The sequence below is a fragment of the Hemitrygon akajei genome, chromosome 4 (assembly GCF_048418815.1).
Source record: "Hemitrygon akajei chromosome 4, sHemAka1.3, whole genome shotgun sequence".
NCBI lineage: Eukaryota > Metazoa > Chordata > Chondrichthyes > Myliobatiformes > Dasyatidae > Hemitrygon > Hemitrygon akajei.
The window spans coordinates 196,733,278-196,746,606 of record NC_133127.1 but is presented as its reverse complement, the minus strand read 5'-3'; the positions used below and the strand labels follow the sequence as shown (position 1 = coordinate 196,746,606).

The 13,329-nt window shown below is 46.1% G+C and overlaps 1 protein-coding gene across 4 annotated transcripts in view; it reads left to right on the top strand.

The window, feature by feature from the left end:
* LOC140727095 (folate receptor gamma-like) overlaps positions 1-13,329 on the top strand; it is a 45,408-nt gene that overhangs the window by 8,433 nt on the left and 23,646 nt on the right. For 2 of the 4 annotated variants that reach the window (XM_073044350.1, XM_073044347.1), the window contains exon 1: positions 2,919-3,037. The exons of 1 other annotated variant lie outside the window; for it this stretch is intronic. In XM_073044350.1, the coding sequence (XP_072900451.1) occupies positions 2,946-3,037 (92 nt within the window). In that variant the 5' untranslated portion in view covers positions 2,919-2,945. Of the gene's footprint in view, positions 1-829; positions 1,779-2,918; positions 3,038-13,329 lie in introns of those variants that run through there. One more of the 4 variants, XM_073044348.1, reaches the window with a different exon arrangement.

The window sequence follows — 13,329 nt, the reverse complement described above, 5'->3', positions numbered from 1 at the left end:
ATGCAGTCTTACTGTCTACCCTGGGTGTTAGGGGAAGGGAATGAACTGTAACTATGGGGAAAACACACCAGGATATGGAGAGACCCACAGGTCAGGCAGCATCCGTGGAGGAAAATTGACAGTCAACTCCATTTCCCTCCACTGAGGCTGCCTGAACTGCTGGGTTCCTCCAATGTCTCATGTGTCTGTTTCATTTGTCCCACTGCCATCAGGGTGTTCAACACCGAAGTCTTTGATGGAAAATCCTATAAAAGGTAGTGGATTCGGCTCAGTACATTACGGGTAAAGCTCTCCCAACCATTGAGCACATCTGCACAAAACACTGTCACACAGGAAGGCTGCATCCATAATCAGAGACCTCTCTCTCTTCTCACCACTACCATCAGTTTCAAGAACAGTTACTACCCCTCAACCATCAGGCTCTTGAACAAAGGGGATAACTATACTCATGTGTCCATCCATTGAAGTGTTCCCAATTATCTTGTTATCTCATGTGCTCGTTATTTGTTGCTATTTATTTATATTTGTATTTGCACAGTTTGTTGTCTTCTGCACTCTGGTTGATCTTTCACTGATCCTGTTGTAGTTACTATTCTATAGATTTGCTGGGTATGCCCGCAAGAAAATGAATACCCGTATTGTATGTGGTTATATTTATGAGCTGTACTCTGATACTTTAAAATTTGAACATTAAACAACCTTGAATCTCAGATCTGCGGGCAGCGCCAAGACGGCCCGAATGGCCGTACCACCGGCCCTGCACCCCCCCCATGTGACAGCTCAGCGCACCTGCGCAGTCTAGACGTGCTCTAGCAGAGGGCTAGCTCCGCGCATGCGCTCTGGCGAAAAGGGAACGCGTGTCCTTCCCGGTGAACTGCGGCCGGCGTGAGTGCAGCTACAACTGGACTGTACGCCCAGGACCGGGAGACCACAGCTGGAACCGGACTGTACGCCCAGGACCGGGAGACCACAGCTGGAACCGGACTGTACGCCCAGGACCGGGAGACCACAGCTACAACCGGACTGTACGCCCAGGACCGGGAGACCACAGCTGGAACCGGACTGTACGCCCAGGACCGGGAGACCACAGCTACAACCGGACTGTACGCCCAGGACCGGGAGACCACAGCTGGAACCGGACTGTACGCCCAGGACCGGGAGACCACAGCTGGAACCGGACTGTACGCCCAGGACCGGGAGACCACAGCTACAACCGGACTGTACGCCCAGGACCGGAAGACCACAGCTACAACCGGACTGTACGCCCAGGACCGGGAGACCACAGCTACAACCGGACTGTACGCCCAGGACCGGGAGACCACAGCTGGAACCGGACTGTACGCCCAGGACCGGGAGACCACAGCTGGAACCGGACTGTACGCCTGGGACCGGGAGACCACAGCTGGAACCGGACAGTACGCCTGGGACCGGGAGACCACAGCTGGAACCGGACTGTACGCCCAGGACCGGGAGACCACAGCTGGAACCGGACTGTACACCTGGGACCGGGACTGCCGATCTCACGATCGGGGCGGCAAAGCTATAAACTTGTGGCTGTACAGTACCCTTGGGACCGGGAGATCTCATCTGGGGCCGCACAGTGTGCACCTGAGACCGGGAGATCTTACCTGGAAACAGACAGTTTGCACCTGAGACCAGGAGATCTTACCTGGAAACAGACAGTGTGCACCTGAGACCAGGAGATTTCCCCTGGAACCGGACGAGCACAGCTGGGACGAACATCATACCTGGAGCTGGGGCAGCACATCTGGACTGAGGTACGGTGGGTGGCGATGCGCGGCAGAAACCCGGTCGGGAACTGCAGGCGTTGAGTCGGCAGGGACAGACAGTTTTGGGAGGATGCATGTTTGAGTGTGTGCTTTAATTCAATACAGTGTGTGAGAGCGGCGGGACAGAGGGATAGGTCGGAAAAGGGACTGCGGGAGGATGGTTGAAGTGTCATCTGATTTAATAGGGTCTAAAAATGGGTCGACAGGAAGTAGGTGGGCAGATAGACAGCGTCGGTGCGTGTCCGACTCGCTCCTTGCGTGTGTGTGTGTGAGAGTGTGAGAGATTGTGAGTTTGTGCGCGTGAGACAGAGAGTGAGCCCACGTGGGTGTTCGTGCCCCTGTGAGTCCGCGTGTGTGTGTGCGCGCGAACGCGAAAGAGTGATTACCTTTCCCTGTGAGAGTGTGAGACAGAGACAGTTTCTGCCTCTGTGTGTGTCTGAGAGAGAGAGAAAGAGCTGGACAGATAGTTCCTGTTTCAGTGTGGTGAGAGAGAGAGACAGACTGTTCCTGCCTTTGTGTGTGTGTGTGACAGAGAGAGAGTTCCTGCCTCTGTGTGTGTGGCTGTCTGTCTCTCCCTGGAGAATTGATAACATTACATTTGAGTCTCCCTTCTCTCCTCCCTCCTTTCTAACTCCAATCTTTCTACAGTCTGTTGGAGGAAGCAACGCTGGAGGAACTCATGGGGTGAGGGAGCATCCATGGGAAGGAATGGACAGTCGGGTTAGAGAGTCTGGACAAAAAAGCCCCAAGTGTTTTGTTTTATCCCGGTAGATGCTGCCTGACTGGCTGAGTTCCTCCAGAGTTTTGTGCTTTGCTGCAGATTTCCAGCATCTGCAGGATGTGGGAGGGATCTTGGAGGAGGTTGAAATGTTGGCACTGTATTGTGCCAGGTTTTAATCTCTTTTCAATAATAACTTTTCAGAGATGACGTGGCTTAAAGTGTTTTACAATGGTATAAGTACAAACATGAAAATAAAAGACCAAACGATGTTAGATAAAAGCAAGGTTAAATAGGTTTTGAGTTGGCTTTTAAAAGTGTTAACTGAGTCTGCCTCCCTTATAGTTTTAGTTACTGAAATATCTTGTGTGTCCCTAGTGCTTCAAGATGATTCGGATTAGCGGGGGTGGGGGTGGGGCGCATCCACTCCAGGACTGATGTTGCCACTTCAGGGGCCCCGTGAGGACCATGTGAGAGGTCACGTGGCCAGGGTCAGAGTGATAACCGACTCTGCTCAGAATTCAAATTTGTAAGTAAATTTATTAGCAAAGTACCCATATGTCACTGTTTACAACCCTGAGATTCATCTTCTGTTCTGTGGGCATTCACAGTAAATCCAATAACCATAACGGAATCAGTGAGACTGCATGGACAGCCGTGTGCAAAGGACAACAAATTCTGTAAAAACAAAAGGGAAATAATAATAAATATCGAGGACATGAGATGAAGAGTCCTTGAGAGCGAGCTCACTTCAGTGTTGGGGTGAGTGAAGTTGTCCCCTCCGGTTCAGGAGCCTGATTGTTGAGGAGTAATAACCGTTCCTGAACCTGGTGGTGTGAGTCCTGAGGCTCCTGAACCACCTTCCTGATGAGAGCATGGCCCGGGTGGTGAGGATGCTGCTTTCCTGCAACACTGCTCCTTGTAGGTGTGCTGAATGGCGGGGAGGGATTTACCCGTGATGGACTGGGTCGTATCCACTAACTTTTGTAGAATTTTCCATTCAAGAGCATTGGTGTTTCCATACCAGGCTGTGATGCAGCCAGTCATTATACTCTCCACCACACAGCTATATTTGTCAAAGTTTTAAATGTCATAGCAAATCTCCACACATTCCAAAGGAAGTGGAGGTGCTGCCGTGCTCTCTTTGTAATTGCACTTACGTGCTGGGCCCAGGGCAGGTCCTCAGAAATTATAACACCAAGGAATTTAAAATTGCTGATCCTCTCCACCTCTGACCCTCCGTTGAGGACTGGCTGAAGGACCTCTGGTTTCGTCCTCTAACTAATAATCAGCTCCTTGGTCTTGCTGATGTGAGTGAGAGGTTGTTTTGGCCAAGTACAGTGCTGTCGTCAGCAAACTTGAATATGACGTTGGAGCTGTGCTTAGCCACACAGCCATAATTCTAAGTTAGAATTCGACGGTGAGAGATGAAATTCCTTGTGAACAGGGGAAGAAGTCGTGGATGTTCTCAAAGTCGAAGAACGAAGAAACATTATGATGTCACAGCACCAGCCACCCGGGTTGAATTCCACCCCTGTCTGTAAGGAGTTTGTAATTTCCTCCTGTCACTGTAGGTTTCCTGCGGGTGCTCAGGTTTCCTCCCACATTCCAAGATGTAGGGGTTAGGGTTAGTAATTTGTGGGCAAGCTACGTCGGTGTCAAAAGCGTGGCGACACTTGCGGGCTGCCCCCAGCACATCCTCGGACTGTGTTGGTTGTTGATGCAAATGGCACGTTTCACTGCCTGTTTCATGGTATGTGTGACAACTCCAATCTAATGATCTTTCTCTGGCTGCTCGTTCTGTATGTGCAGCATCCTCTGGGTGCAGAAGTTGCCCCTCAGGTCCCTCTTGCATCTCTGCCCTCTCACCTTAAACCTTTGCCCTCTGGTTCCCGATTCCCCACCCCTGGGGAAACAAAAAACATTACGTGCATTCACCCCATCCAAGCCCCTCATGATTTTAGACACCTCTACGTAGTTCAAGTTCTCATTCAACCATCCATGAACACAGCCAAATGAAACAGCGTTACTCCAGGGCCAAGGTGCAAAACACAGCACCAACAGTCACACACAGCACATATAAGACCGCAGTAAGATAAAGCCACACACAAAAAAAAGTCAAAGTCCCTGAGTCCATGAATGTTGCAACAGTGTGCACACAAACATAATATGGCTTGTCTTCTGCTGACCGAACACTGGGGGCAGCACCGACTCCAGCTCCGACACTGCACCACACTGCCTCCAGTGGAGTGCACCGACTCTATAAAATCATCCCTCATTCTCCACCACTCCAATGTAAAAAGTCCCTGCCTCCATCACATCACATTCTCACAGGATGATCGAAAAATGGAGGGCTAAGTTGGAGGGAAGGTTTAGTTTGATTTTAGAGTAGGTAAAAGTGTGGCACAACATCATGGGCTGAAGGGACTGTGCTATGCTGTAATGTTCCCTTGTGTCCTTGTAGGTCTCCTCTGCACTCTTCCCGCTTAATAACATCTTTCCCACAGCAGGGCGCCCAAAAATGGACACAATATTCCAAATGCAGTCTCATCCAAGTCTTGTGTAACTGATTAACTAATGAATTAATGAACTTATAGCCATGGAGACTACAGCAGGCTGAAAGATTTAAGACAGTTTACAGATGTAGTGGAGTTCCCAACCGTGAACGGTTGTTTCCCAAACTTATTGCTTCTTTCTCTCCTACAACGTGACCTCTTCCAAACCCCGCACCCCCCCCCCCCCCCCACTGCTGACCTGTTTCACGTGAAGGATTCTCCCCTCTAGATGGTAGGGTGCCTAGGATAATGTGGGGCTGGGGGTTGAGTGAACTTGTGACACTAGTTCTGAAGAATAACAAGGAGACACTTCACTTGCTAGTCCATCAGGAGCATGTACTGTATCCAGTGCTGCTGATGTGGGCTTCTCTACATCGGTGAGACTTGACATATCTTGGGGAAACTGCTTCAGCAAACACCTTCACTCTGTCTGTTGTAGAAGGCAGGATCTCCAGCTGGCTACCCATTTCTGACTTCCCATTCCCATTTTCACATGTTTGTCCGTGGTCGCCCCTACTGCGACGATGAGGCCAAACTCGGGTTGGAGGAGTAAGACCTCATATTCCTGGGGTTGGCCTCCAACCTGATGGCATAAACATCGATTTCTCTGACTTACGGTAATATTTCCAACTCTCTTCTCTATTTTTTCATTCTCATTTCAGGTTCCCCTCTCACCCCTTCTCTTCTCCTCACCTATCCCTCAACTCCCTGTGGTTCCCTTCCTTCTTCCCTTTCTCCCATGGTCCACTCTCCTTTCTGATCTGATTCCTCCTTCTCCAGTCCTTTTTCACTTCCACATATCACCTCCCAGCATCTCACTTCTTCCCCCACCACCAACCTTCCCCTTATTCGGGCTTCTTCCCCCTTCCTTTCCAGTCCTGATGAAGGGTTTCGGCCTGAAACTTCAACTGTTCACCCCTCTTCATAGTTCCGAAAGTGGATCAGCTATGATGGAGCACTCAATGGGCCAAAAGGCCTAATTCTGCTCCTATATCTTAAGGTCCTTATGGTACTCCCTGTGGAATGCCTGGGTTTTCTCTGGGTCCTCTGGTTTTCTCCCACTATCCAAAGACATGGCATGTGGGTTAATTGATCATTGAATATTGGCCTGTGATTCGGTTAGGGTAAATCGGCTGTGTTAGGTGTTGTTGAGGCAGAGTGGCTCAAAGGGCCGGGAGGACCTTCTCTGCACTGTATCACTAAATAAATAAATGAAATAATTCTGTCAATAATCCCACTATCCGTGTGTCTTTACAGTCAATAATCCCACTATCAGACTGTCTTTACAGTCAATAATCTCACTGTCCGCACGTCTTTACAGTCAATAATCCCACTATCAGACTGTCTTTACAGTCAATAATCCCACTGTCCGCATGTCTTTACAGTCAATAATCTCACTATCAGACTTTTACAGTCAATAATCCCACTATCAGACTGTCTTTACAGTCAATAATCTCACTGTCCGCACGTCTTTACAGTCAATAATCCCACTATCAGACTGTCTTTACAGTCAATAATCCCACTGTCCGCATGTCTTTACAGTCAATAATCTCACTATCAGACTGTCTTTACAGTCAATAATCCCACTATCCGCGGGTCTTTACAGGGTCAATAATCTCACTATCCACGTGTCTTTACAGGGTCAATAATCCCACTATCCGTGTGTCTTTACAGGGTCAATAATCTCACTATCCGCGTGTCTTTACAGAGTCAATAATCTCACTATCCGCGTGTCTTTACAGGGTCAATAATCCCACTATTCATTTGTCTTTACGGCAGATAGAGAATTGAATACCGGTAGGGATACAAGATACACAGAGGTAAATACAGAAAGAGAGAGAGTGGGAGAGAAAGTGAAAAATAGAAAGCAAAATTCCAGGGACATCACACCTCTACTTGGTGTCTGTGAGCAAAGAAAACTGGAATAATGATCTGGATGATAATATGGTTAACTGGATCAGCAAATTTGTGGATGACAGCAAGATTGGGGGAGTAGATTACAGTGAGGAAGGCTATCATGGGATGCAGTGGGATCTGCATCAGCTGGAAAAATGGGCAGTAAATAGCAGATGAATTTAATGGGGACAATTGCACTTTGGTAGGTGCAAGCAGGGCAGGTCTTCCACAGTGAATGGTAGGGTCTGAAAAGTGGGAGAACAAAGGAATACAGGAACATAATTCACTGAAAGTGGTAGGACTGCAGATAGGGTCGTAAAGAAAGCTTTTGGCATTGGCATTGGTAGAGGAGATGGGATGTTATACTGAAGTTGTAGAAGAATTGGAGTCTTGTGTGTGGTTTTGGTCACCCACCTACAGGAAAGATGTAAACAAGGTTGAAAGAGTACAGAGAAAATTTCTAAGGATGTTGCCGGGTCTGGAGGACCTGAATTAGAAGGAAAGATTGAACAGGTTAGGACTTTATTCCTTGGAATGTAGAAGATTGAGGGAGACTTGATAGAGGTGTACAACATTATGAGGGTATAGATAGGGTAGATGCAAGCAAGCTTTTTCCACTGAGGTTGGGTGGGACTACAACCCGAGGTCATGGGTTAAGGGTGAAAGGTGGAAAGTTTAATGGGAACATGAGGGGAAAATTGTTCACTCAGTGGGTCTTGAGAGTGTGGAACGAGCTGCCAGTGGAAGTGGTACATGCGAGCTTAATTTCAAAATTTAAGGGAAGTTTGGATAGGTACAAGGATGACAGGGGTATGGTCCTGGTGTAAGTCGATGGGAGTGGGAAGTTTAAATGGTTTGGCATGGGTTAGATGGGCTGAAGGGCCTGTTGGTGTGCTGTACTTTTCTATGATTCCAATTGTCATTCAAGATTGTTTAATGTCATTCCCAGTACACAAGTGTAAAGGAGGACAAAATAATTGTTACTCTGGATCCAATGCAGCACAAAAAAACACTTTACGATAAAGAAGAACAATAATTAAAAAGCACAATAAATATGAATAGATAAAGTAGCCCATACACAGTTTGATAGGATCTGTTGTTCAGTCTGCAATGACTTACAGCTCAGTGAAACTGTGTAGAGCTGCAGAAGGACATCACTAACCAGACATCACAATGATAAACCGAGAGACAGGAATTCTCTGTTTATCAGGGTCACGGGAAAGAAGTGAATTGCTTCAAGTTCAGAGGAATGAATATTATGTTTTATAAATCCAAAACATTAAACTAGTTGCAAGAAAAGGACAGGAGTCCAAGAGAAAGGGTCTTAGTTTTGTTTTTCACTTTAAGCGGGGCGTGTGCTTCTGACGCAGCGCAGTAATAACGTATGCCATCCACGTATTTTGAAAATATAACAATAACATATTATTTAAACAAAAAATGCTTAATCAACATGTTTACAAGATTACGCAAATGTTAAATACATAACACTCCTCGCTGCTTGGTTGTAAACTACAACACAATATAGGCCACCAGGGGATCAGCTGCTGTGGGTTGGGTGTTGTGCAATGGTTAGAGATCTTAACGTAAAGAAACCATTCAGGGCAACTAATCATAATACGATAGAGTGGGAAGTTAGAGGATTGGGAAGCTTTTAAAAACCAACAGAAGGCAACTAAAAAAGTCATAAAGAAGGAAGAGATGGAATATGAAAATAAGGTAGCCAGTAATATTAAAGAACATACAAAAAATTTCTTCAGATACAAAGTGTAAGAGAGGTGAGAGTGGATATTAGACCACTGGAAGATAATGCTGGAGAGGTAGTAATAGGGGACAAGGACATGGCAGACAAATTGATTAAGTATGTTGTATCAGTCTTCACTGTGGAAGACTCTACCAGTATGGTGAAATTCCAGGTGTCAGAGGTCATGAGGTGTGTGAAGCTTCTTGGAAAACTGAAAGGTCTCTAGGTAGATAGGTCACCTGGAGGCATTAGTAATGATCTTTCAAGAATCAATGGATTCTAGCGTGGTTCCAGAGGACTGGAAAATTGCAAATATCACTACACTCAAGAACGGAGAGAGGTAGAAGAAAGGATTAATAGGCCAGTTAGTCTGAACTCAGTGGTTGGGAAGATGTTGGAGTTGATTGTTAACAATGTGATTTCGGGGTACTTGGAGGGACGTGATAAAATAGGCCATAGTCAGCATTGTTTCCTTAAGGGAAAATCTTGCCTGACAAATGTGTTGGAATTCTTTGAAGAAATAACAAGCATAAAAGATGAAGGAGAATCAGTTAATGTGGTGTACTTGGATTTTCAGAAGGCCTTTGACAAGGTGCCACACATGAGGTTGCTTAACAAGCTACAAGTGCAAGGTATTACAGGAAAGATTCTAGTATGGATAGAGCAGTGGCTGATTGGCAGGAGGCAAAGAGTGGGAATAAAGTGAGCCTTTACTGGTTGGCTGCCGGTGACTTGTGTTCCACAGCAGTCAGTTTTGGGAACAATTCTTTTTAAGTCAACGACTTGGATGATGGAATTGATGGTTTTGTTGCAAAGTTTGCAGACGCTATGAAGACCGGTGGAGGGGCAGGTAGTTTTGAAGAAATAGAGAGACTACCGAAGGCATTAGACAGATTAGGAGAATGGGCAAAGAAGTGGCTGATGGAATACAGTGTTGGGAAGTGTATGGTCATACACTTTGATAGAAGAAATCAAAGCATGGACTATTTGCTAAGTGGAGACCAAATTCAAAAATCAGAGGTGCCAAAGGATTTGGGAGTACTTGTGCAGGATTCCCTAACGGTTATAGACATCCATAAACCTATAAGACACAGGAGCAGAGTTAGGCCATTTTCCCATCGAGCCTGCTCCGCCATTCAACCATGGCTGATCCTCTTTTCCCCTCCTCAACCCCACTCCCTGGTCTTCTCTCCGTAACCTTTCATGCTGTATTCAATCAAGAACTTATCAAGCTCTGCCTTAAATACACCCAATGACCTGGCCTCCACAGTTCCTGTGGTAATAAATTCCACAAATTCACCACCCCTGGCTAAAGAAATTTCTCCGCATCCGTTTTAAATGGTTGGCCCTCTATTCTGAACCTGTGCCTCCTTGTCTTAGACTTCCCCACCACGGGAAACATCCTTTCTGCATCTACTCTGTCTAGGCCTTTCAACATTCAAAAAGTTTCAGTGAGATCTGCTCCTCATCCTTCTGAATTCCAGCTAGTACAGAGCCATCAAACGTTCCTTGTATGATAACCCTTTCATTCCTGGAATCATCCTTGTGAATCACCTCTGGATACTCTCCAACGCCAACACATCTTTACTTAGATGAGGAGCCCAAAACTGTTCACAATATTCAAGGTGAGGCCTCACCGGTGCCTTATAAAGCCTCAGCATCACATCCTTGCTCTTGTATTCTAGACCTCTTGAAATGAATGCTAACATGGCATTTACATTCCTCACCACCAACTCAACCTGCAAGTTAACCTTTAAGGTGTTCTACACAAGGACTTCCAAGTCCCCTTGCACTTCAGAATTTTGGATTTTTCCCCATTTAGAAAAATGGGGAAAATGGGAAAAATGGGGACCTTTTATTTCTTCAACCAAAGTGCATGACCATGCATTTTTTAACACTCTATTTCATTTGTCAATTTCTTGCCCATTATCCTAATCTGTCTGTCCTGCAGCCTTCCTGTTTCCTCAACACTACCTGCCCCTCCAGCAAACTTTGCATCATCTGCAAACATGGCAACAATGCCATCTATTCCATTATCTAAATCATTGATATACAACATAAAAAGAAGCGGTCCCAACACCGACCCCTGTGGAACACCACTAGTCACTGGCAGCCAACCAGAAAAGGATCCTTTTATTCCCACTCATTGCCTCCGACTAATCAGCCAATGCTCTAACCATGCCAGTAACTATTTTTTACCACGGGTTCTTAATTTTGTAAGCAGCCTCATGTATGGCACCTTGTCAAAGGCCTTCTGTAAGTCAAGAAGAAAAGGAATCTTACAAAAGGTTCAGAGAGCTAGGTAATGTTAGAGATCTAGAAGATTATAAGGCTAACAGGAAGGAGCTTAAGAAGGAAATTAGGAGAGCCAGAAGGGGCCATGAGAAGGCCTTGGCGGGCAGGATTAAGAAAAACCCCAAGGCATTCTACAAGTCTGTGAAGAGCAAGAGGATAAGTTGTGAAAGAATAGGACCTATCAAGTGTGACAGTGGGAAAGTGTGTATGGAACCGGAGGAAATAACAGAGGTACTTAATGAATATTTTACTTCAATATTCACTATGGAAAAGCATCTTGGTGATTGTAGTGATGACTTGCAGCAGACTGAAAAGCTTGTCCATGTAGATATTAAGAAAGAGGATATGCCGGAGCTTTTGGAAAACATCAAGTTGGATAAGTCACCGGGACTGGACGAAATGTACCCCAGGCTACTGTGGGAAGTGAGGGAGGAGATTGCTGAGCCTCTGGCGATGATCTTTGCATCATCATTGGGGACAGGAGAGGTTCCGGAGGATTGGAGGGTTGTGAATGTTATTCCTTTATTTAAGAAAGGGAGTAGAGATAGCCCAGGAAACTATAGACCAGTGAGTCTTAACTCAGTGGTTAGTAAGTTGATGGAGAAGATCCTGAGAGGCAGGATTTATAAACATTTGGAGAGGCATAATATGAATAGGAATAGTCAGCATGGCTTTGTCAAGGGCAGGTTGTGCCTTACGAGCCTTATTGAATTTTCTGAGGATGTGACTAAACACATTGATGAAGGAAGAGCAGTAGACATAGTGTATATGGATTTCAGCAAGGCATTTGATAAGGTACCCCATGCAAGGCTTATTGAGAAAGTAAGGAAGCATGGGATCCAAGGGGACATTGCTTTGTGGATCCAGAACTGGCTTGCCCACAGAAGGCAAAGAGTGGTTGTAGATGGGTCATATTCTGCATGGAGGTTGGTGACCAGTGGTGTGCCTCAGGGATCTGTTCTGGGACCCTTAGTCTTCGTGATTTTTATAAATGACCTGGATGAGGAAGTGGAGGGATGGATTAGCAAGTTTGCTGATGACACAAAGGTTGGAGGTGTTGTGGATAGTGTGGAGGGCTGTCAGAGGTTATAGCGCGACATTGATAGGATGCAAAACTGGGCTGAGAAGTGGCAGATGAAGTTCAACCCAGATAAGTGTGATGTGGTTCATTTTGGTAGATCGAATATGATGGCAGAATATAGTATTAATGGTAAGACTCATATGACAGTGTGGACGATCAGAGGGATCTTGGAGTCCGAGTCCATAGGACGCTCAAAGCAGCTGTGCAGGTTGACTCTGTGGTTAAGAAGGCAAATGGTGTATTGGCCTTCATCAATCATGGAATTGAATTTAGGAGCGGAGAGGTAATGTTGCAGCTATACAGGAACCTGGTCAGACCCCACTTGGAGTACTGTGCTCAGTTCTGGTTGCCTCACTACAGGAAGGATGTGGAAGCCATAGAAAGGGTGCAGAGGAGATTTACAAGAATGTTGCCTGGATTGGGGAGCATGCCTTATGAGAATAGGTTGAGTGAACTTGGCCTTTTCTCCTTGGAGTGACAGAGGATGAGAGGTGACCTGATAGAGGTGTATAAGATGTTGAGAGGCATTGATCATGTGGATAGTCAGAGGCTTTTTCCCAGGGCTGAAATGGTTACCACAAGAGGACACAGGTTTAAGATGCTGGGAGTAGGTACAGAGGAGATGTCAGGGGTAAGTTTTATACTTAGAGTGGTGAGTGCGTGGAATGGGCTGCTGGCAACGGTGGTGGAGGCAGATACAATAGGGTCTTTTAAGAGACTTTTAGATAGGTACATGGAGCTTAGAAAAATTGAGTGCTATGGGTAAGCCTAGTAATTTCTAAGGTTGGGACGTGTTTAGCATAACTTTGTGGGCCGAAGGGCCTGTATTGTGCTGTAGGTTTTCTATGTTTCTGTGTTTCTATGTAAGTCCAGATATACATCTTCCACTGAATTTCCTTTATCTATCCTACTTGTAATCTCTTCAAAGAATTCCAACAGGTTTGCCAGGCAGGATTTTCCCTGAAGGAAGCCGTGCTGACTCTGTCCTATATTGTCCTGTGTCACCAAGTACTCTATAACCTCATCCCTAACAATTGGCTCCAACATCTTCCCAACAACTGAGGTCAGACTAACTGGTCTATAATTTCCTTTCTGCTGCCTTCCTCCTTTCCTAAAGAGTGGAGTGACATTTGCAATTTTCCAGTCCTCTGGCACCATGCCAAAGTCCAATGACCTTTGAAAGATCGTTACCAGTGCCTCCACAGTCTCTACCACTACCTCTTTCAGAACCCTAGGGTGCAGTTCATATGGTC